Source organism: Heloderma suspectum, chromosome 1 (genome assembly GCF_057233095.1).
Source record: "Heloderma suspectum isolate Gila_16-S chromosome 1, 16-S_ref, whole genome shotgun sequence".
Classification (NCBI taxonomy): Eukaryota; Metazoa; Chordata; class Lepidosauria; order Squamata; family Helodermatidae; genus Heloderma; species Heloderma suspectum.
This window is the reverse complement of record NC_139458.1, coordinates 190,154,863-190,177,604: the sequence shown is the minus strand read 5'-3', so window position 1 is coordinate 190,177,604 and position 22,742 is coordinate 190,154,863. Positions and strand designations below refer to the sequence as shown.

Sequence of the window (22,742 nt, the reverse complement as noted above, 5' to 3'; positions counted from 1 at the left end):
GCAGTGTTTTTTGTAGGTAAGGCCAAAGCGCTACTTATCCACTTGGTGGTTTGGCCCAACTTGTTTAGAAATCGACGTGGGAGGCTGAGGAGAATTCACTCGGAGTCTAAGGAAGCCACGAAGTATCCATGTCTGTGTTTCGAATTTCCTTCCCAAGTATCTGGAGAGGTTAACCTTGTCTGAACCGCTGTGCCATTAGGCAGAGTAATAGATCCCTTTGTTCCCTCACTACTCTCAATCTATTGCGAAGAATAATCTCTAGAAATCAAAGTGTCTGGGGGTGTGGGGGAGGAATATGAGGCTTAACCACCTCCCCTCCCTCTCTTTTTCTTATCTCGCCCCCACCACCATCACACGCACACATACACACACAACACACCGCGTGCCACCGAGAGGAACAACAGACCCGGCTCCTGTTCTCCTGACAAGTTCCCCGGCGCTCACAATTGTGATCGATCCGATACCCCAACCCCACGTATTCATATGAAGCAAGTTCTCTACTAATGCGTCCACTACACTTAATTCTGCGGAGGATCAATATCTAATATGATACCGAATAAATAAAAGGCAGTAAGAGAGGGCCGGAGGAGTGGTTATTAAGCAGCCGGAGTTCTCACAGCGCATATCAATGCACCTGTCATGGTGGTGTGTAGCAAAATTTATGACTGCTGGCGCTCGGGCAGTAAACGCTTCAGTAAGGAATGAAAGGGGGGAAGGAATGATAAAAAGAAGGGGGGAAGAAGAAGAAAAGGCCTGGGCACAGCTGAGTGTAAAACAAGGCTGCGTGGGAGGGAGACCGGCAAAAGAATGCCCCAGTCCGCAAAAAATGTCCCCTTCCTTGCAGCCTGCAAGCGGGGAACTGTATATAAAGGGCTGCGCGGTCCTCCCTTGAGCACTTTCCCGGCTTCTAAAGCAAGGCTGAGATTCGCCCCCTGGAAGCCTGTTAGCTAGCCTGTCTTTTGAGCCCGGGAAGAAGGGCTTTCCACGGACGGAAGGAGTCTCCGAGTCTTTGCTGGACTACAGGCACATAGGAGGCAGACGGCTGCAGCCTTCAGGAAGGAGCCGCAGGAAATGAGCGATTCCTTCGGGGGAGAAATAGGTGATGGATGTAAATGGACCATAACTGCCACATTCTATCACCGCTGTACTGTATCAATTGGCGATCACTGCCACGTTGGCAGAAGCATTGTGTATATTCGGCGTTATGAGCTCTTAGGCAGGAGCCTGCGATTGTTGTCTATAGGGAGGCTCTCCCTTTCTCTCCCGCTTAACAACTCGCACTCTTACTTTACAACGCAGTTACGCTCTTAGTAAATTTACTCGGAGGAGTAAATTTCATTAAGCACCTTTCAGTCCAGTGGGCTTCGGAAGTGGCAGGGATTTAAGTCCTTGCTCCATTCTCCCCAGTGGAATCCAGGGGGCCTGAAACTGCTTAACAAGTGAGGGACTGTGGCTATATCAGTCCTTCAGCGTTTGATTTGACATTATTCGATGGTCACTGAAAGAATATTAGCATCTACATTTTGTGGGGCAAACAGGGATCATTGTGGCATTGCTTCATTAAAGGTTTTTGCTGTCCCTGCTCCCCCTTTAATAATGATCTACTGAAGTGGCGTGATAGGATATCAGTTCTGCTTAGACAAAAATAACCTTCATAGTAATATCCTTTTATTTGTGTACTCCCAAGTATTTGTTTAAGGCCACTGAATATTAACAAATTTTTGAAAATCGATTGTCAGTTACATTATATCATGTATATTACGGCTCCTAGGGGAATCAGCTGCCATGATATTTCTTCCCTCCTCCATTTAAAATACATTATCTGTTGGTAAACTCCACGTGGAGAAAGAGACGCAATGAATGTAAACAAAACACTTCTTAAAAGGGGAAAAAAACTCACCACAATTAAGTTTTTTCTTGAATTTTATCTGTAACACTTTTGGTAGGATCTTCAGATTCCTTTGAATAAAACGATGAGATGAACCTGGAACAAAGGGGGAAACTCAGTGGAAGTATTATTATTTTCCCCAGGTTTGAGCCATGGGCTTAATAAATAATGTATAAGCTAAGTATAGCTATTTTTTTCTTACATCCATAATACAATGGGATTTACTCCAAGGTAGGTGTGTATAGGATTGCCGCCTTGTCTGGTATAAGAGTTTGCTTCCTTCTTCACCGAAAACAAGTCACTTGATTTGCGTGAAATATTAGGGCGACTTGATCGTCTTTGAACATATACAGTATATGTGAATCCACACAATCAGATAGAAGCACGCACACCCCTCCCCCTCCTAATATTTAACCACTTAGGGAAACAAGTATTCATTGCAAAAGTCCCACACCTGGACAGAAATCATTGTTTTAAAAATCTCACACACATGCCGGCATCACATTTCTAAGAAGAAGGTTTGCAGCCAGTGTGGTTCTGGCGGACACGGGGGCGGGGCGGAATACAAAAACGGTAGTTGTGGTGAGAGGTAACTCCCCCCCCCACAAAAGGGGGGGTTGACTGAATCTAACCCTGTAGCCTGCGATAGCCACAAGCATCTGGCATATTCAGACAAGCAACTTTAGATTCAAGGTGCCCCGTTTGACTCAGAAGAATGGAAAACGAGCGGAGACCCCCGCGCTGGACCCCGAGGCTCATGCATTATGTATAGCTGTGGTTAGCCATGTCTCACCGAGAAAAGTCCAGCAAATCGCAGCCCCCCCTCCCGTATTTTGGTAGCCCACCTTCGGATTTCACGTCAGGGGTACTCGAGGCAGACAGTCAGACTTCTTACATTTTTATTTAAGACAACATGGAATAATATCCTCCGCCTCCCCCCAAATCAGCTCCCTCTCTTTTTGGGGGGAGATCTTCACCATTTCACATCAGAATCTGCTAACTCAGAACTTTTAGGACATTAACAAAACTGGTGCTGGGGGGTGGGGGGAATCTCCCCACAATGAAGCCTGGGTCATTATAAAGAGAATATCTAACAAGCATAAGCCTTCGAAATGACCTTTGGCTCGCACAGCTATAACTCACCACTTAATGAACAACCCACGGAAGCCCCTCCAATAGCTGGTGGCGAGACGAGCTTCCAACTTTCTCCTCTTATATCCCTATCCAAAGCCCAGCTGGGACGCAGCCCTTGTTTCCTTCCCTCTTCCGAGCCACCTTTAATTTATGTTGGCACTGTGGAGTTTGGGGAAGCGGAGCTGGCTGGTCACACACGATGCTCTACCCAGGTCCTCCTAGGCCTGTCTCACCAAACGACTTATATACTAGATTCACGTGGGCCTACGTCAATTTTAAGTGGTTTTATTTATTTTTTCGGCCCATTAAAAAACAAAATAAAAACGAGTTCCTCAGAAATAAGCCCTGCGTAGAGTGTAAGAAGAAAGCTTAAGTTGGGGCGTGGGGAGGGGGCAGGAGGCGACGGGGAGCATCCTAGAAGCGCCTGAGCGGAAGGATCATTATTTGCAAAAGCCAGTCATTGTTACCCGCTGTTGATTAACGTGGTAAGTTTTCATTTTGTGTCTAATTAATTATCGACTTCTGAATCCTTCTGCAGCAGCAGGACGACAAGGCAGGGAAATGCTGATTAGAAATATGAAAAACAAGACACCCTCCCCCCCTCCAAACCCCGAATATAATAACAACCAAATGAATCCGAATGTTTTTCAAGCCGGTTTGGGCTAGGATCCGTATTTGGATGCAAAAGTCACCCAGGTTGCGGGCGTTCTTCCGGATCTCGCCTTCCGCCATGCATCCTCCGCGGGAACCGCTTGCTGGAACTCAGCCGGAGCGCTTCCAAAAGGCTTGTCAGGGATTGACTGAGACCCGAGGGCCAAGCCTGGAGGATTCTTCAGGCCCGGGCCCCAAGACACAGAGAGATGATTGAAATTTTAGGTGAAGTCCCAACCAAGAGCGTTCCCCGTCGCGGAACGAAATGAAATGCCGCTTGCCGTAATTGGATTCAGCTGACTAACTTGTCAGGCCCGCAGCTTGGAGGCATGAGAGCTAAAGGAAAATCGGAGCGGGGGCGGGGGGCGAGTTGGTGGCTTGCTGAGAGGCTTCTTCCGATCGAGACCAGCGCAAGACACTGACCAAAGGGCAGGTTCATCTCGCTCCTTCCTTCCCATTATTCGGCGAAAATAAGAGCATAACATAAGGGCCATGCGAGTTTAGTACAATGTGCAGAATTAAGGAAATCTGATGATAATAATCTGGATATAAATTCCTCTCTTCCAAGCCCCAGAGCTATATAGACGTTAGACTCCGTGCTGAAACCTATCCAATACTTACCAGGGAATCAGCTCCATTGAACTTAGTGGGACTTCACTTCCCGAGTAAATACGTGGATCCGACTGCATGACCACTTCAGTCCCATGGTACTGAGTTCAGTTGAAATCAGATCGTTTTACTTTCAAGGAAAACGTACTCCGGATTCAGTAACACCCCTGTGGTAGTCACAGTAATGATTTCCGCTGAAAACCTCTGTATTTACTCCCAAGGAAGTGTATTTAAAATCGGGGTGGCTTTTAACGCCCCGTCCTTTAAACAGGCTTTGTTCAGATGCCTTGATGTAAGCGAAAACGTACTAAGATGATATTTAGCTGCCACACATTTTAAATTACGTGATCATTGGCCACAGTCCAGCGCAGAATTAGGCATACCCGTGTTGTAATCCTAAACACCTTTACTAGGGAGTAAGTCTCATTGAACTCAGTGGGGCATACTTCGAGGGAACATGCAAAAGATCAGGCTGCATAGCACATGAAAATCAGTGGGAGTAAATATGTCTTAACTCTGTTGGATTGTGGCTACTTCTTTATTTATGGAGAGGCTCAAACGCACGCAGATACATAGACCCTAACACAACTTGCCTTTTTGATATATCCATGCAAATACATTGGAACTATGACAAGACAGTGTGTTTTGTCAGCATTTTTCATTTGTTGGCGGTGGCGGTGAAGCAGTTCAGAGAAGAAGGGAGATTCAGAGTGAAACAAACAGGCAAAAGAAAGGATAAAGGGAAAGCTACTGTTTCCAGAAAGAGTCCCCCAGAAACAATAGGCAGTGACACCTTTTCCACTGGGTGTGCTTTAAATACGACTGCATAGATATATAGTATACTGAGTTACACTCAGCCCGCCTATCCAAGCCAAAGAGGGCAGAGCTATTAAGATACAAAGGAGTTTGGCCATAGAACTCAATGGGACATGGCTTGTACCCAAAGAGCTTTGCTTAAACACAACGGTGTGCTCCTTTTCTCTCTTTCCAATTGTGCAATTCATTAATTCATTCATAATGCCAAATCCTTCCCCCGCTTTCCTTCCCCAGTTCACCCCAACACAGGTGTGTGTGTGTGTGTGTGTGGGGGGGGGGGGAGGAATTACAGTTTGGGAAAGCCCTGAGTTTCCAGCAGCAGCAGCAGCAGTAGCAGCAACATCTTACTACTTCAGGCAATCTCCAAAGATACATGTCTATACCCACATGTCCCTGTTCTACAGACTCTTATTTCATTTCCCATTATAGTGGGGGGGGGGCGGGGGCTTGGATTCAAGATTCCGCATCTTGGTTAAAGCTCATGAAGTTGCTTACCTGGATCCCTGCTTATCCTAAAAGTGTCCTTCTCGGTCATAAACTGGGGGTTTGCAGGTTTGAGGATATATCCTTCCTCCTTTGTTCTGCAGACAATACACGCCTAACTCTGATCTTGCGGGTTTGCCCAGGCATTTCCATAGACCAGTATTCCCGACAGAATAAAAAAACCAAGAGTCGAGCTCCAACAAAAGAGGGCGAATGGATTCTGAGATCGTTTGGAATAACAACAACAACAACAACAACAACAACAACAGTAAATTTAAAATCCTTCACGATCAACTTCACAGAATAAAAGACGCCAATTGGTCAACTTATGGTGTTGCTTTGCTTGTAAATAACAAGCGAGGAGGCTGTCTACCCATCATCTTTATAATTATACCGTGTGTGTGTGTGTGTGTGTGTGTGCGCGCGTGCGTGCGTGTGTGTGTGTGTGTGTGTATATATATATATATATAAAGAGCAATAGAGGAAGCCTTCTGTCATAAGAAATAGAGGCGCTGCCTTAAAATACAAGCATATTGGTTCACGTGATCTTGAGAGAGGAGATGGTTTTGATTAAGGCTGGAACTTTCACTGGGGTTACTCTGAAAACCCTCCCTCGGTATCCTTAGTCTAGTTGTCTGTGGAGTTGGGATGGACTAACTCAGGGCACCCACCAAAGGCACCCACAAAACTTCCTATGGATAAATGTCTTTAAAAGAGTACCGTAACAACCTAGTCCATTAAAAGTGTCAGTTCATAGTCCATTGCCAAGGGGCATCGCAGCGCAGGGTTCCACAGTTCTTTCCAAATCCGTACAAGTCCATTTGGCTCGATCACCTTAGCAAAATATTTCACAGGGTAGGTGGTGGGGTGGCGGTGGCCGACTTCGCCGTGCATGCGCGACAAATTAAACCACCTCAATAAAATTGGCTCAAGAATCTCTATAGGATTAGAATAATAATCCGTGGGTAGAACAAATAGGGTGGTGTGGTGTGTTGGAGTGGGGGTGTGTGTGTTGTGTTAATGGCAGGGGAGGGGCTTCTCTCCCATTGCTCCTCAAAATAATTATTACTTTAAAGCTTCACGATGAAAGATGGAAGAAATGTGGATTGCGCTGTAGTTTATGAAGTCTTGCTCGTGAACAATCGATTTCTGTACAATCCGTTGACAATATGGGATGGCTCCAGTTCTGCCTGAGCCTTGCAGCATGGAATAATCTCTCTCTCTCTCTCTGTGCGCGCGCGCGTGTGTGAGGGGAAAAAAGAATTAGGTAAAGTTGGCTTTGGCCAGCACTGGAGAGGAAAGAACAACCGTGTTAACACTTCTGCATCTAGCCAGGTGCTTGAGAATGCTTTCTTTCTGTCCCTTCTTTATCGCAACGCCCCCTTGTAGGACTCTGAATACAAACCATCTTCACATACAAGAACCGCGCGAGTTGTTCACAAAAATAATATCCCAAGCAAGTCAGATTCGGCACAGCCTTACTGTTGCAGCTCCCCGCCCGCTTGGTTTGATGTCTCTAAAGTAAGTTGGAGCTCTAAAAGCGTCCAAGCTAATCTAGAATCTCCTAAGATTTCATTACTATCCAAAGCATGGAGATCTGACAGTAATGTATTGCCTTACAATACTCCCCATAACTGTGTGGTTGCATTTATCTAAATTACTCTGCTTTCTCCTGACTTTGCAAACGGGTCATTAAAACACGGGGATTGAGGCAGGGTGTGTGGAAGAAGATTGCAGTCCAGTTATCGAAGTTCAGGGAGGAACTCTCATTCGGAGATCTGTAACTTTTGGTGGTGTTTCTGTAAACGTGAAACCTGCGGGAGCACGATCCAGCCAAGATTCAGCTCTTTTGTAGTCTGACTATATGCATACTTCCAGGGGAGTAAGCCCCTTTGCATGTGGAGCTTACTCCCAAATTCAATCCTATAATGATTACTCAGAAGTAAACCCCACTGTGTTCAGTAGACCTTACTCCTGGGTAAGTGTTCGTAGGATCGCAGCCTACATGGGTTTAGGAGGATCGCATCCCATTGATCCAACGGATTTCAATGGGAGTTAAGCGTGTGGGGAATATTCTGCTCCTTCTGGTCCTTCCCGGTTTGCAGTCTCCTGTCAGTCAAACCTTTCGCCGTCGGAAAGCGAAGGGGGCGATTCTGTGCGAAATGTAACATTTGGGGGCGGGGGGGAGGCGGAATATACATACATGTCTTTTCCTCATTCTTTCGGCCAGACCCTGAAAAGCGTACCACAACCAATCCAGGAAAGATCAAGGAAGGAGAGAAGGAAGAAGTCAGATACCCCTCCACAGAGAAAGAACTTGTAAAGGTCTCTGGGGTGGGTGGCGGGAGAAAAAGGAAATCGCGCATTCCCGGGAGGGCCACCTATAAACTGTGTGTTTAACTTTAAAACAAAAAACAAACAAGCAAACAAGCGAGTAATAAGACTGGAAATGCTGGAGCCAAGTGTGAAGGTAGGCGAGGGCGTGGATCTCCCGGTTTGGCCGAGATGCGTCTCGGGAAAGGATCTAAGGCTTTCTCGGTCTAAACATATGTTCATAGAGCAATAAAATAGAAAGATTTACAGTCCTTGGAGGGCCTCCTTCCCTCTGTTTCTCTCCCTCCACACCCGACCCCTCCATCACCCTCTCTCTCACACACACACCACCGAGCAGCCTCGCACCCTTCCAGGAATTACTTACGATGATTTATAACCACAAACCCGGCAATTGTCAAACTGATAAAATATTCGGGGCGATATGCAGGAATCAGCGTTATCATTAAAGGAACTTTTCCTTTTAGGTTTGGAGTTTCTCTCTCTCTCTCCTCTCTCTCTCTCTCTCTCTCTCTCATGCAGTTTTGGGTTCTTTTGGGGAGCCAGGGTAAGCCGAAAGATTGCAAACTGTGTGTCTCTGTGTACGGATTCTGAAAGAATCCGTGTATGCGGATTCTGTTTCTTAGCCACTATTCCAAACGATAAGCATTTGCCATCTTTAAATAATTGAATTAATGTGTTGTTGTTTGAATGTATAATTCATAGCGGAGAAAACTCTGTTTATGTCCTGACATGCCATGGAAGTAATAAAAACAACAATCTGATTGGGTGTGTGTGTTTTAAAGAAAGGTCTCCAACTGAGGCTTTAAAAAAGACAACACAGTTTGCAAAAACAAAACAAAACAAAACAAAAATGTCCAAGGAGCCAGAGACTTACAAGGAAAGTTTCATAGGTTTGCGATACACACACACGTATATAGATGTGTGTCTATGCATTTATGTATATCTATATCCATTCACACACATACACTCACACACTCACGAGTGCACAGACAATACACATACATTGCAGTTCAAAATTCCCGTTTCACTAAGCCAGTTTCAAATAAAAAAGGGTTGTTTGTGTCTTCTACAAAATGAATTGAATGCTGACTCCAGTGGGATATCCCTTTCACAGGTATTTCCTCCGTCTCTCGTTTCAGACCTCCGTCTCCCCCCCCCCCCGCCACAAATATATTATAAAACGGAATATCCAAAATCACTACGTCTTTGTATAGTGGATATACCGCACTACAACCTAGCAGGGTCTGGAGCGCGCGGGGGTGGGGGGTGTTGGTGAAGTACCCTTAGAATTCATTATCTATTGGTTAAAGTCTGCCTTGGGTAAAATTTCAACTCCGTTTTATAGCCTTTCATTATGACGCAAAGAAAAATTTACGACCCTCGCTTGAAAAGAAGTTCAGGGCCCTTTTCTCACCAGTTAAGAATGGGCAGCAGATGCCCTGACAGCTAGCATTGTTCCCAGTAAGATATAAACAACCAGTAAATCTTCACCCATTTCCCCACACATGCAGCTTTTGGTCAAACCTTCCCCTTTCTCTCTCTTCCAGCGCTGGAACACAGAAGGATCCGTACCTTACACAGTCCCATAATATCTCACAATAAAGAGTAAACATTGGGGGGGCCCCCCCCATGCCTAGAACAGCTTCTGACTAGGGCAGAGTTACAAATCAGGAAGGGAAGGGGCCCTATTTGTCAAACATTTGACAGCTAAGTTCATTAAGGATTTCGAAATATAAAAGAAAAGAAAGAAAATGTGTACATACCAAGGTCCGCTTTCTTTCTTTCTTTTATTATTGGTAATTTTCCCCCCTTCGGCTGTAGCCAAATTGCTAGGTGTGCATAGAAGGAGCCTGCGCCCCTTTGTATATTATATTCTTGGGATCTCTTCAGTTTTCAAGTCTGATAGAGTCCTTTGCTTGGCAGATTAATGACGACTCCGTGTTTCTTAAGGGACGCGCTGAATTAATTATTTCGCCCATCACGTGGTCAGGACTTGGAGAAAAATCTATTCTTATCATCTTCCTTGCACTTTGAGAGGCTGTCTGCTGTCTGCTGTGACTCTTCCCTAGCAAGATTATTTGGGTCTACATGGTTATATTTAACCCTCTCCTCCTCTACCACCTCCTCCACCACCACCACCATCACACATACACCCCCCCCCCCAGGAAGAAAATAAAAGAAAATCAGGGAGACGGTGTGGCAAACATGGCCGTTGAAAGCTATTCGAGGCGCTCCATTTAAAAGTCCCTCTTTACTGTACTGTACAAGTGGAAGGAGAATTTGTTCTTGATTCTGCCTTTCGCCTCCTCGTCCTCACAATAACTATTAGCGGCGATGCAATATACAAAATGGGATTGCTGGGAACGGGAGGAGCTGTTTAGCAGAAGACCTTGGAAGCCCCTCATCATAAAATGTGTCCCGCATCTTTATCAGACGTGGCTGTGTTGTTGTTGCTGCTGCTGCTGCTGCTGCTGTACTGACAAACACACACACACACACACACACACGAATCCCTCCTCAGCCTCTCTTGTATAAAAGGGAGATCATGTCTCGTGTCCATATGTTGATGGGGTTCCGTTCTCAGACAGGATCCTTTTGGTTTTGACTTCAGCCTTGGCTGCTCTTCAAGAAAATACAAGCTACTATGTGCAAAGCGGAGTGGAGTGGAGAGGGGGAGTGGCGGGGGGAGAGAATCAAAATATCTCCGATAAAAATAGCGCCATCGACCTCGTGGAAAGAGAAATGTTTTATTGCTGTCAGAGGTGTTTATGTCGGAAGGAAGGAGGAGTCTTTCTTGGTAAAAGATTCTTAGTAAAAGTCTACAGAAACTCTAGCTGTCCTCCTCACTGTGTCTTGAGTCCTACGAAGATAATGACTGACAACAGAAGATAATGGCTCGCCTTCTTTTAGAGTCTGGAGCAGGGCTGGGCAGAAGGTAGATCGGGACCTACTGGTAGATCTCGGGAGGGGGGTTCAGTAGATCACCAAGGATTTTTTACTCCCATTTGATTAACAGTAGTACCAACAAAATACACCCCCCCACACACACACACACATTATTTGTACTGCTGAGGTGAAGAAAGTTTAGAGTAACTAGGAGTGGGTTTTTATGTGGAAGGACTGTGAGTTCTATTCAGTTCTGGTACTCAGAACAAATTCCTGGACTGAGAATTCTTTTATTCTAAGTGTTATGTCCTTTCCACTAGGCTCCAGTTCGATCATGTAAATAAACTCTGCCCACCTCTGATCTGGAGCACCAAGTCTAGAATGTGATTCTCCCACATACTGATTATGATGTATACAATAATACCCTGATCCCAAAGACATTCCCCTGGAAACAACTCTTATTGATTGTAATTGACCTTATTTTCGTCCTCCTCCTTCTCCTCCTCATCACGATAGTAGTAGGTTGGATCCAGACTTATATATACTTAGAAATCAATAAGTATGACTGTCTGGATCCCTCATCATCATTATGGTGATGGTGGTGGTGGTGGAAGACCTAATATAGAAGGCCATCCAGTACAATGTATTGGAGCTCTCCATGTGGCATCATGGCTCCTGTACTTCCAGTACAACCTTAGGCTGCAGTCCAGTGCACATTCATGCTGGAATTATTGCACTAATCACGTGAGTGGGACTACTCCAGACAAAGGATGCAACCCTGCTCCCTTAAAACCAATGGGAATTTTGCAGTAGATTTCAGTGGGATGTGGATTACATCTCAAGGTTTTGTGGATTTTTGGCTAAGCCTGCAATCCTAAGAAACTTGGAAGTAAATCCCATCAAAATCAGTGGCTAAATGTGTAAAAATTCAGAGTAAATACATAACAGATGGAGCTCTGGATGCAGTCCTGATACATGCTATGCATGTTTATTCTCAACCAAATGAGTTCCATTTAGTTCAATCAGACATATTCCCAAGTAAGTGTGTGTAGGAAGTCGGCCTTAACATACTTCCCTGGTGGAAGCAGCAAGTCCATTGAACTCAGTTACCAGAGAATAAAAAATGCATATGATAGTGACATGATAGTGTCTTTCTGAGGGTGGGTCGGTGGGTGGGGGAAAGCAGGGATGGACAACTTTACTGCGTGGGGGGGGGGGAGATTTCTCCCTGTAGATGGGTTGGTCGTGGTCTAGTGTGTGTTTGTGTATGCTTGTGTCTATCAGGGCAGCATTTAACATCAAATATGAGAAGTGTAGTATAGCCATGAGTAGAACTCACCAGGAGGCCTTAGGCCAGTGGAGGCTGGTGGTTCCTTTTGGGTGGGGCTGGCATTTAGTCAGAATTATCCAGAACTCTAAAGGAGCTATCCAAGGTGCTGAACCCTAGTCCCAAAATGGGTTCAGCACCTTGGATAGCTTCTTTAGAGTTCTGGCTGGTTCTGACTGAAACCCAGAATGGATTCACAGCCCCACTGAAATGGGAACCACCAGCCTCCACTGAATATAGCATAGCCATGAGTGGTGTAACTATCAGATCTCATCTCAGCCATGAAACTCACCAGGAGGCCTTAGGCATGACACCAACCCCCTCCCCTCTCCCTTCTGTAATATGGGAATAATATTGGCCTACTTTACAGGCTTGTTGTAAGAACTGGGGTAATATATGTGAACTCTCTAAAATGCTGTATATAATAGACTGCTTGATATTGTTCTGTAGTTTTCAAGCACACAAACTCACTAAAAACTGACTAAAGGCTTTGGTTAATAATTGTTTGGCACCCTGACCTTCAAAGTTGGCCTGGATCCAAAGAACTACTTTAATCCCATCCAAGCGTTTGCTGAACCCAGTGGGATTGTAGTTGTTGTTTTAACCTGGGGGTGGACACACGTGCGCGCGCCATAACACACTGCCTTGGAAACTCCTCTCCATTTCTAAACCAGTTTATCATGAGAGATCTGAAGGGATCTGCTGCCCAAGAAAGCGACCAAAGCTCTACTTGGACAGAATTAGTGACAAGATTCTTTGGATCCTGGCCAAAACTGGGGGCGTAAGTCCCATGGAAATGAGTGGGACACTGCCAAATCATGACTTCAAGGGTCAGGAATTAAGGCATGTATAAAATGCTTAAGTTCGTATTAAAGGTTCACCAAAAAAGAGTGAAAATAAGTGATATCAGGCAAAGCAAATGAGTAATACCACAGCATATTGTGACATGCTCTGTAACCGATTACATGTTATTTGAGTTTGTATCCTGGTTTTTTGTTTTTTGTTTGGTATACCGCCCTGAAAGCTTCGCTGAAGGGCAACAGAGACATCTTTAAAATAAAGACATGCATATCAGTGCCTTGTCTCTTTTTACTTTTCACGCACACAGCCCTTGATCCTGGTCACATTTACTCAGGAATAAGCTCCACTGAAGTCAGTGGGACTTAGAGCAATATCCTATTCATGTTGATTCCAAAGCAAGTCCCACTGTGGTCATTGGCTCTTACTTGCAGGTAAGTCTGAAGAGGACTGAAGTCTTAATTCCAAATCTGGCTGTTATGCTAATCTAGTTGGAAGTAACTGCGGCTGAGATTATTGGAATGTACTTCTGAGTAATACATATGTTGAGGTCTGAAATATAAAGGTACAATCCTAGAATCATAGAATAGTAGGGTTGGAAGGGGCATATAAGACCATCAAGTCCAACCCCCAAGTGAATCCTATGCAAGTTCACTTGGGAATAAGCCTATGGATCTCAGTTGGTTCCAAGTCAACATCCCTTGGAGTAGAGCGTAAAGCTGCAATCCTTTGCACCCTCACTTGAAATCAGCGGGACTTCCATCTCAGTAGCCATGCATAGGATCTGCCTGCAAACTGAACAGGGCCTTGAAATACAGACAGCAACACTCCAGAGAATAATAATCTGTTCTTTTCACAATTGGATATGTGGACTTAATCTCTGAGATGGCAAACATGTCTCTTCCTTTTTTATATAAGGGAGGATATTCTATGTTATGAATGATCTTTGGTAGGTATCCATTCTACCTTGTTCCAGTCAAGAAATAGAATATCAATCTTTACGCTTTTTATTGTGTCAAAAACATGTACACATATGGAGGACTTAGACCAAAATAATTTGTATAAATAGTTCTTTAATCAGAGGCAGCAAAAACATTGGCAAAGTCTATAAAACATCTCAGGGTAACCACAGAGAACTGCCGTTGGACAATGCAGCTTCATCACAAAAGTCATAGGAATATACAACTTTGTATCTGTAAGGGGGGGAAGATACCCCCCACCCCACTTTCAGCATAGCTGAGAACAAGTATAATTAGAATTATCATTACCATCATAGTAGTCATTTCCCTCCCCCTACATGTGGGAAAAGATGGTAGGAAGTGAAGGGGGTGATGTGGTGTGGGTAGGTGTGTTCTAATTCATTTTTGGCCAAATGTTTACATCTCAGACCTATCAAATAGAAACCCTTTGATACTCTGCCACTTCCATCATTCTCTTTCAAGGGTTGACCAACATAAATGCAATGAAGATTTAAGACTTTCAAAAAAAGAAAACAACCCGCTCCCCCGCCAAGGGAATTCTCCTCCACCCACCCCACACGACTTTTAAGAGTTTGAACCCAACATTTGTCCAGAGGAGATTAACATTACAAAAGGACCTTGGGCCAGTTCTGTTTTCTTCGCACGTTGTGAAGTCAAATTTGTCCCATTGGCAGCCCCATTCGAAACATGTTTACTCAGAAGTAAGGGCCACTGGGCTCAATGGGGGATTATTTCCTTGTAAGTGCATTTAGCATTTTAGCCTTTCTCTTACCCCAAACATTATTCAGCTGCCCACCCTTCCCATAGCCTAAATGCCACTGAAATCAGCGGGACTTACTTCTGGAGATGATAGATAGATCTGCTTCTGTCTGTCTGTCTGTCTATCTATCTATCGACTAGGCTTCATGTCTTCAGTCCCAAACACATTTGAAGTTACAAGTCAGGTCCCTTGAAGTCGCTGGACTATAACTTCCTACTGAATATGCTCAGGATGGAGAGAATGCTGAACACACAAAGGGAAATTCTCCTTTCTTGCCTTATCCCCTGGCAGATTCTGAGCGCCGTGCTGCTGCCCCCCCCCCTCCAAGATATTGGTCTGGCATCCTATGCACACTTACTAGGGAATGCCCATTGAACTTCCGAATAAATATGGAATAGGAACAGGCACTTAACTGAACCCCAACGAATTTAGTAGGGCGGGCATCCTAGTGAGGATGTTGTAGGAGGCGATTCAATGGCTGTAAGGAAGCCAGGACTGCTGGCTTCCCCTCCAAAACGACATGCTGCCAGGGACACAAACGACTCAACACATGCCTTAAGTCAGCAAGGGCTGGCTTCCCTTTTCTTAAAACAAACTAATCCAGAGCTTCTGTTGAGACAAGGTTCTTGACAGGGACTAGATGAAATCTGAGCATAGTGAACATCCATCCGGGGTTAGACTGGTGCTTGTACTTTTGCTTTTTCTTTTAAAAGGACTTTAGGGTTTTTAATCTCAGCATCTGAGGCCCGGGCTTCCCGATGGCTGCCTCTCGCTGCTTTTCTGTGCTGCAGAAAAGGCAAAGGGGACTCCTCCAGGTCCAAGAGGTTAAGGGTTTAGAGGTCATTCCTCCAGGCTGAAATACAGCTAATCGAATAGAAAATTTGTCCTCTGGATGAACCTGGTCCTACAATTTAGCCGAACTTCAGTAAAAAGAAAAAAAAAATACAGCGGGGGGAAAAAACACCTTTTCAGCCTCTCAACGTGAAGGCGTCAGAAAAGAAGATGCCTTCACTATGTATGAACCCGGCGCTTTTTTGTCATAGAGACAATGACGCGGAGAATGCAGGAATATCCATCTTTAATATCACGACGGGCGGATATTCAAGGGAAGCCCTGGACGGGTCTGAGCCTGAGAAGGAGGTGGAGAACAAAGAAGGAGCTCCAAGGCCTGACACAAAAGGACCCGTCTTCGGAGGTCCCGATCCTCGGGCCTGACTTCCAAATAAGCATCCTTACCTCAGGGAAAACACAGCGGCCAGAACGAGCTGCTAGGCTATGAATCCCTGGTAGTATTGTGCAGAAAGTAGAAACACAGATCCCCCCCCTCCTCCTCACCACCACCGCCCATTTCTCTTTTTAGATCGAGGAAAGCCTTCAGAACTTGGTCTACTATAAGACGAATCCAATGACGCGATTTTGCCCTTTGAAAACCAACACAGAGGATGCTACATTCCATTCCTGGGGTCCAGATATTTCCGTACTTGGAATTCAGAATGCACTTGAAAACTGCAAACCCTAGGCACACGCACTATGGACGAAGTGCCATCGAAATGAGGTGATTTACTTCCGAGTAAACGTGGACTATAAATCTGAGGGGAATGCGGACTTAACAAACGAACCCATCGCCTCCTTCCAGCTTTTCCAGTTGCTAGAAGCTTTGCCTATGTGTTTGGGCAGCAAGTGTGTGGGGGTGGGGTGGGGGGTGGAATCTTGGTTTGGCACCTTTCCCAAAGTGTAATTGGAAGGAACTACTCTTTTAGCTTCCTTTACGATCTGATCGGTTAACATACTCTCCGCAAATCCTGGTTGCTGTTTAAAAACAAATAATAAACACACACCCTTACACATCGGTCCAAGAGGCATGGGGGTTTATGCCAAACTATATCAGGACCTAGTCTTCCCTCACCAAGGATTTCCCGTTTCTCAGAAATTACCTTAAGATATATCCGAGTTTTCACATTAGGGTTTGAATCAAAAGAAACTCAATCCTTTCCAGCCAAAACATCCAGTCCATTACGTTTTTAAACTAACACAACAGTTGAATTCAAAATATATGTAAAGTAAAACACATCACCTAGTCTGATTAGAAAATAATTTTCTTTGATGTCACAGATCACTTGGAATATTCACTACAATTTTTGTTTGTTTTCTTTCCTTCTTTGTTTACAATTTATTTTCTCCCCCGCCCCTTGGCTCAAAGAACAACTCATGAACAAAAGGAAACGTTTTTATTCCATTCAATTTCAAAAGGTTCATGGTTCCTGCTCATCTCTAAAAGCTAGAAAACGTTTTCCTATATACAGAACAATCCGAAAACGGGGTAAGGCAAGGAGGAAGAGAGGAAGGAGATAAAGTTCTCTGCTTTCATAAACCACATCTCAGAAACATTGGGTGGAGGGGTGGGGGGAATACTCGCTTTCATCCTCTTTTGTATTTTTGGTTTGACTCTTCTCTAACCCTTTTCTTTTACTTTACCTAACCAACAAATAAATAAATACACTAATACAATAAAAAAACAACCCGTTTCACTTCATAGTTTTAAAATATTTCTGAAAAAAGTTAGAGGAACGGGTAAACTTTTAATTTTATTTTAATGATAATGCAGCGGTGGGGCAGAGTTCACATGTTTTTCAGCGCAGACTCCAGATTTGGACTTACCCAAATCCACAACCCGGAATGGCACAGAATGGGGAAACAAGAAAACAACTCGGAATCAAGCACCCAAATCTTCCCTTGCAGATTTCAGGCGCAGCACCAAATGCCTGATTGGTTTGCAATGGTGTCTCAACAAAGGACTTTTATTTTTTAAAAATACTATATTTATATATAGATATATATAGAGAGAGATATAGATATCACTTTCTCACCACCTGGATGCAAAGTTTGTTTGCATGGTTGTGCAGTTTTGCGTTTTTCCTACTGAGGTCCATAAGAACGTTGGGTTTGTCTCCAGTATCTTAAAGTAAGAGCAGGACACTTTGGGAGTTAGCTGCTACATGCAGATTTCTGCTTAGCCAGCCTGTGTGTTTCTGTAGCTCTCTGTGTTTGGGTAGCTGTATCGTGTGTGTGTGTGTGTGTGTGTGTGTGTGTGTGTCCCCGTCCGTGTGCGTCCTGGGCAGTTTAATTCCGACTCAAATCACTGAAACAGACCATTTTCAAGTTTTCTACAAAGTTGTCAAGTCTGATGCTCCTTGGAAACCGTCTGTAAGTGTTGGCTGGAGGCAGAGGAAGAACTAGAGGATCGGCCTTTCGTGTTGGGCAGTTTGTGGTCTTTTTTCCACTTCATCCTCCTGTTCTGAAACCAGATCTTGATCTGGCGTTCAGAAAGACACAAAGTGTGAGCTATTTCAATCCGGCGGCGCCTAGTCAAGTACCGGTTAAAATGGAATTCCTTTTCCAGTTCAAGGACTTGCTGCCTCGTGTAGGCTGTTCTGGAGCGTTTAGGTTCTCCTCCGGTGTAATTAGGATTCACTGAGGGAGAGAAAAATAATAGGCAGGACTTAACAGCGACCCCCCAAAAAACTCACAAGCTATCTTGACTTGCTCACTAGACACTGCGAAAGCAAAATGAGACCCACGAGCGACTATGAAGCCATTATATACACCATTACATTTGCTGCTTATAACAGATGGGCTTGCCTTCTTTCCTTCTCTCTCTCTCTCTCTCTCTCTCTCTCATTCATTCACTCGCTCACATGGTGGACTTTAAAAAAATCACCAGGATTTTTCTGAAATGGAATCTCCTTCTATTTCAGCCACATGGCCGAGAGGCCTATTTCCTCAGTCATAAAAATTTATGGCGAGTGTAATTGGCTACCTCGATTTAAACTCCATATCTCTCATCGTGGAATCTGGAGAAGACTTCGGGCCGGTGGGGAGGGAGCGGGGGCGGGTAAGAGGTGTGTGTCGGGTGCCTGGGGAGGAAGAGATGGACACAAGAAGCTGCGGCTTACCCGAGTTAACGTGGACTTTCTTCATCCAGGGATAAACCACCGCTGGCGGCTTAATTGCTGCTGCTGCCGCTCCTGCTGCTGCCGCGGGTGACCCGCTGGGGCTTTTGAGGTTCGGCTGCGGGTTGCAGGTCCTCGTGGCCGGCACTGGAGGCGGCGGGCAGTGCTCAGCTTGCCCGGGAAAGTGGCTCGCTGGGTCGGATTGCTCCTGCCCGTGACCCCGCGGCTGCACTGCAGAGCCCTGGGCATTGCTACAACTGTAGGGCTGCTCGCTGTAGGTTGGCCGTGGATAGATTCCCTGATGCGGGAAGTCTGAGCCTTGGGAAGCCCCGTAATAGTCTGAGCCCTGCTCAGCTAGGTAGCTGTTCTGCAGATATTCCTCGCAAGGGGGAAATTTGGGGTCCACATACTTAGAGTTTACCATATACGAACTCATGGCCATTAATTTCGGAAGGTGGAAAATACTAATTTTTCTCGTGTTGTCTTTTTTTCTCCTTCCACAGAGCCCTCCTACTTGCTGTCAACTGAATAAAGTTAGGCAGCCACGTGACCGCCTCAGCCAATCCGGAGGCAGGGAGGTTTTTCACTGGATTTGTGTGTGCACCTCATAATTTCCACAAATTTCACTAAATAATATACGGGTAATCAAACGGACCCACATGCTATCCGAATCGTGCCCCCCCCTCCTTCCAAAGGAGATATGAATGCCATAAAACACGATTCATCAAATGATGGCCCGTTCAGTGACATCCCCAGCCCCCAGCCCACCCCACCCCATCTGCCCTCTTCCCCCCCTCCCCCAGGTAAATCAAAGCCTTTTGTCTCCCCTGACTTTTCTAACCTTTGATGCCCTTTAGCTTACATTTTTGGCAATCGTATGAAAACATTAGTGGGTTACATTTCAGCAAAAGAAGTGCCAAAGAGATGAAAGCAGCAAGGGTGAAGCAAGCATTAAACATCACGGAAAGGATAGGAAACCAGAAGAAGACATCAAACAAGACGGCAATAGGAGGCAATAGGACGTACAATAGATCGGCCCTGCCATTGTTTGGTAGGGGTCAACCAAAAGTTACCAGAATCTAGTTGGGCAGAATAAAGTTAGGCAATGAGTAACTAGGTTCGAATTTGCTTTGTAAGTGTCAAAACAAACGTTGTTGTTTTAAAAAACACACAGATAACAAGAAACATAGAACTGTGAAGTTCAACTTTTCTTTTTAAAAAGGCATTAAAAAAATCAAGTTTAATCAGATCATTCCAATAGCCAATTGTTTGTAACAATTAAAACGATGTTACTGTTTCCAGGGACATCCAATGTTAGCCTTAAAATCTGGAGAACATTGGAGCATGGGAAATTAAGTGTGTGGGGGATCACTTATATCACAGTTATTCTGGCCACCCACTGTATTATTATTAATTATTACTATCATTATCATCATCCTTTTTTTTACCAAGCATTTTCACTGGCCAACTAGCATTTTCTTTCCAGATTCTTTGTACTAATTATTTTTTTATGAACAGGTTTGTGATGGGATGCATTACTAAACAACAAACAAGGAACTATGAAAAATTGTCATAGTATACCAGTGTAAGGCAATATAATCCAGCATACATGTTTCTTTGGATATCTTCTACCTTTAACACTTCTAACCATTTGCAGAAAGGTGAAGTTTTTGCATCGCCCATATATTCCCCTAGAATCGAATCTGTGACTATGTAAATACCACACAAATTCGGTTCTACAGGGTATATATAGACAACGTAATAACATTCTGTTTTCATCTACAGAGGGAACAAAGGCAGCATCACTGTAAGGTTGGGATTCCTCTGACTCTCCGAAGAAATGCATACTACTCTCTGTTGGGGTAAAGGTCTGAAAATTATGGATTGGAAGAATGTAACGATTTCATAGGAAAACAAACCAAAAAATTAAAAGTGTTATTGTGACATTGATCTCTATCACGGTGTCTCAAGATTTCTAACAACGGATTGCTGAGAGCCTGTGCGAGAAATGCTCTGGATGCTTCAGCATTTAAATAATGTGTACTCAAGGAAATGAAATTGCACTTAACATTTCAAATGCTAGGGGTTTACTTGCAAGAAAAGGAAGGGATTTCAACTAATTTTTGTAAAATAATCATCTTTCAACACCAAAATAAAAGTTCTGGTACAAAGTGACTGTCTCTTCCAGGAGAAAGAGAACTATTCGTTTTCTTTAAAAAACAGACTTTTACTTTTATGCCACTAGCTTTAAGCTATAACTCCTAAAAGCAGGGAGTATCTAAACCTTAAGCACCATCTTCTGTTTTTCATGCAGTAGCGTTTATGGTGAAGGGCAGGGCGGGAGGTCATTCTAAATCATTGACAAACATCCCATTTTTTTCATATTTCTACTCTGTCAACAACAACACAGTAGAATCCAGAAGTTCATTCATTGTGGCGGACCCGATTCCTGTGTACTGTCTTGTGGTCAGATCCCTCCCTCTACCGTTCTAACCAACAAACCTTGAGAGAGAGAGAGAGAGAGAGAGTGTAGGACATTAAGCATTTGTGAGTAAATAGCTTCTTAAAAAGAGAACTGCTCCTTTCCTTGGAAGGCGGGTGGCGTTTGCATCTTATGGCAAAAAGAGGAAAGCAAGTGGCTCTCTTTAAGAAATTTCGGAATCCGTTCCATACGTATTTTCTGAGTTTACTGAAGGGGTGTTATAATTTCTAATTAGAAGGATAATTTCTAATTAGACACCCTTGTTCCTTTTGATTAATAAGTATTTAACCAAGAAATGCTGAATGTACCCAAGCAGCCTACTCTACAGATGATACTCTTTCTGGGGAGGTTTAGCAAAATATGTTACTTTCCGGGTGGGGGAGAACCATGAATGCATGGAGCAGGAGTCGTCCAAGGGAGCAAAAAAAATAAAATAAAAATCACCCCAATATTTTGTGCAATAGCACAGATTTTCATATTTGTGAGACGCTGTGACCTGTGTTTCACCTTATTGCGGGACTTGCTCAGACAGGTCAAAGCCAAAGGAGTTATTGATGAACAAAAGCGTTAAATATTCACCTCCTGCTCAACTGCCCATACAAATTCTTTTGATCCAGCAGGCCTTTTTGTATTCTGGTTCATAATCAGTATGCTAGAGCTAAGTTTAAGGAAGATTTTTTTTTCCTTTTTTAAAAAAAGAAGTAGAAAGAATAGAAAAGAAAGGGTGGGTTTTTCTTTAAGAGAGTTTTAAGGGCTGGCCAAAGAAAGCTGAATCAAGAGCCAAGAGCATAGGGGTTTATCTAGGAAAGAAGATGTGAGAAATCCTGTCTTCTCCTTAGTGGTTTAAAGCCATCAAAAAACCATACACAAGCAATATTGCAATTTTAAACAGAGATCGATATATCAGCCTGGAACGTAAAGGTAGCAAGAGAAGTTTCTCAGAGAGCAAGAGGAAGGTGGGAGGTGCAGGGAAGGAGAGAGAAGCTTTGCTGAAAAGAATCGCATTTAGAGGGCTGAGGAACTTAACAAGCCAGTGGTTTTCATTTTCTAAATAGGAAAGTAATACATTGTATTCGAAAACATCAGGCTAAAATACATTAATACATATTATTGTGCCATAGAAAGTCACAACCATTGAACTAGTTGTATTCTCTCCTCTCTCTCTCCTTTGTTGAAATGGAACCACCTCCCTCCTTCCCTCTATCTCCCAAATTATTTCTTCCTCCAAAATAACTCACAATTAATCCACTTCCCCTGTGTTCAGATGGTAATACTATCCCCTTTCCTCCTACAATTCATATAAATGTCAGCCACTCGATCTCTGGAAAAGATCATTGAATCAGAGTAGCAATGTCATCATTATAACACCTTGGTTGCGATCCTACGCCTATTTGCTTGGAAGATACCTTCATTGAAACAAACGGGCCTTTATTCCCAAATAAACTTGTTTAGGCTGAAGGGAGGAGATAAACAAACATCTCTAGACCATGACGCACCATTAGAACATCCATTCATTCTCACAGGCTGTAGGATCAGACCACAAATAAGAACTGCATTTTGAATCTACAGGAAAAAGGCGGCCAACAGTTCTATACATGATAGATTCAACATTTGCACAGGGAGACACAGCATAACTTTATCCTG

At 44.0% G+C, this 22,742-nt stretch overlaps 2 protein-coding genes across 2 annotated transcripts in view; both read right to left on the bottom strand.

Annotated features, from left to right (window-relative positions):
* Nucleotides 1-22,742, bottom strand: part of HOXD3 (homeobox D3) — a 50,623-nt gene that overhangs the window by 11,539 nt on the left and 16,342 nt on the right. Inside the window, exon 3 of the mRNA XM_084813691.1 lies at nucleotides 1,901-1,984. The gene's annotated coding sequence lies outside the window, so the exon portion shown is untranslated. The remainder of the gene's footprint in view (nucleotides 1-1,900; nucleotides 1,985-22,742) is intronic.
* HOXD4 (homeobox D4) lies at nucleotides 17,842-19,058 on the bottom strand. The gene is made up of 2 exons (XM_084829811.1): nucleotides 18,620-19,058; nucleotides 17,842-18,137 (listed from the first exon to the last, which is right to left on the bottom strand). The coding sequence occupies exons 1-2, from the start codon at nucleotides 19,056-19,058 to the stop codon at nucleotides 17,842-17,844; spliced, it is 735 nt and encodes a 244-aa protein (XP_084685937.1).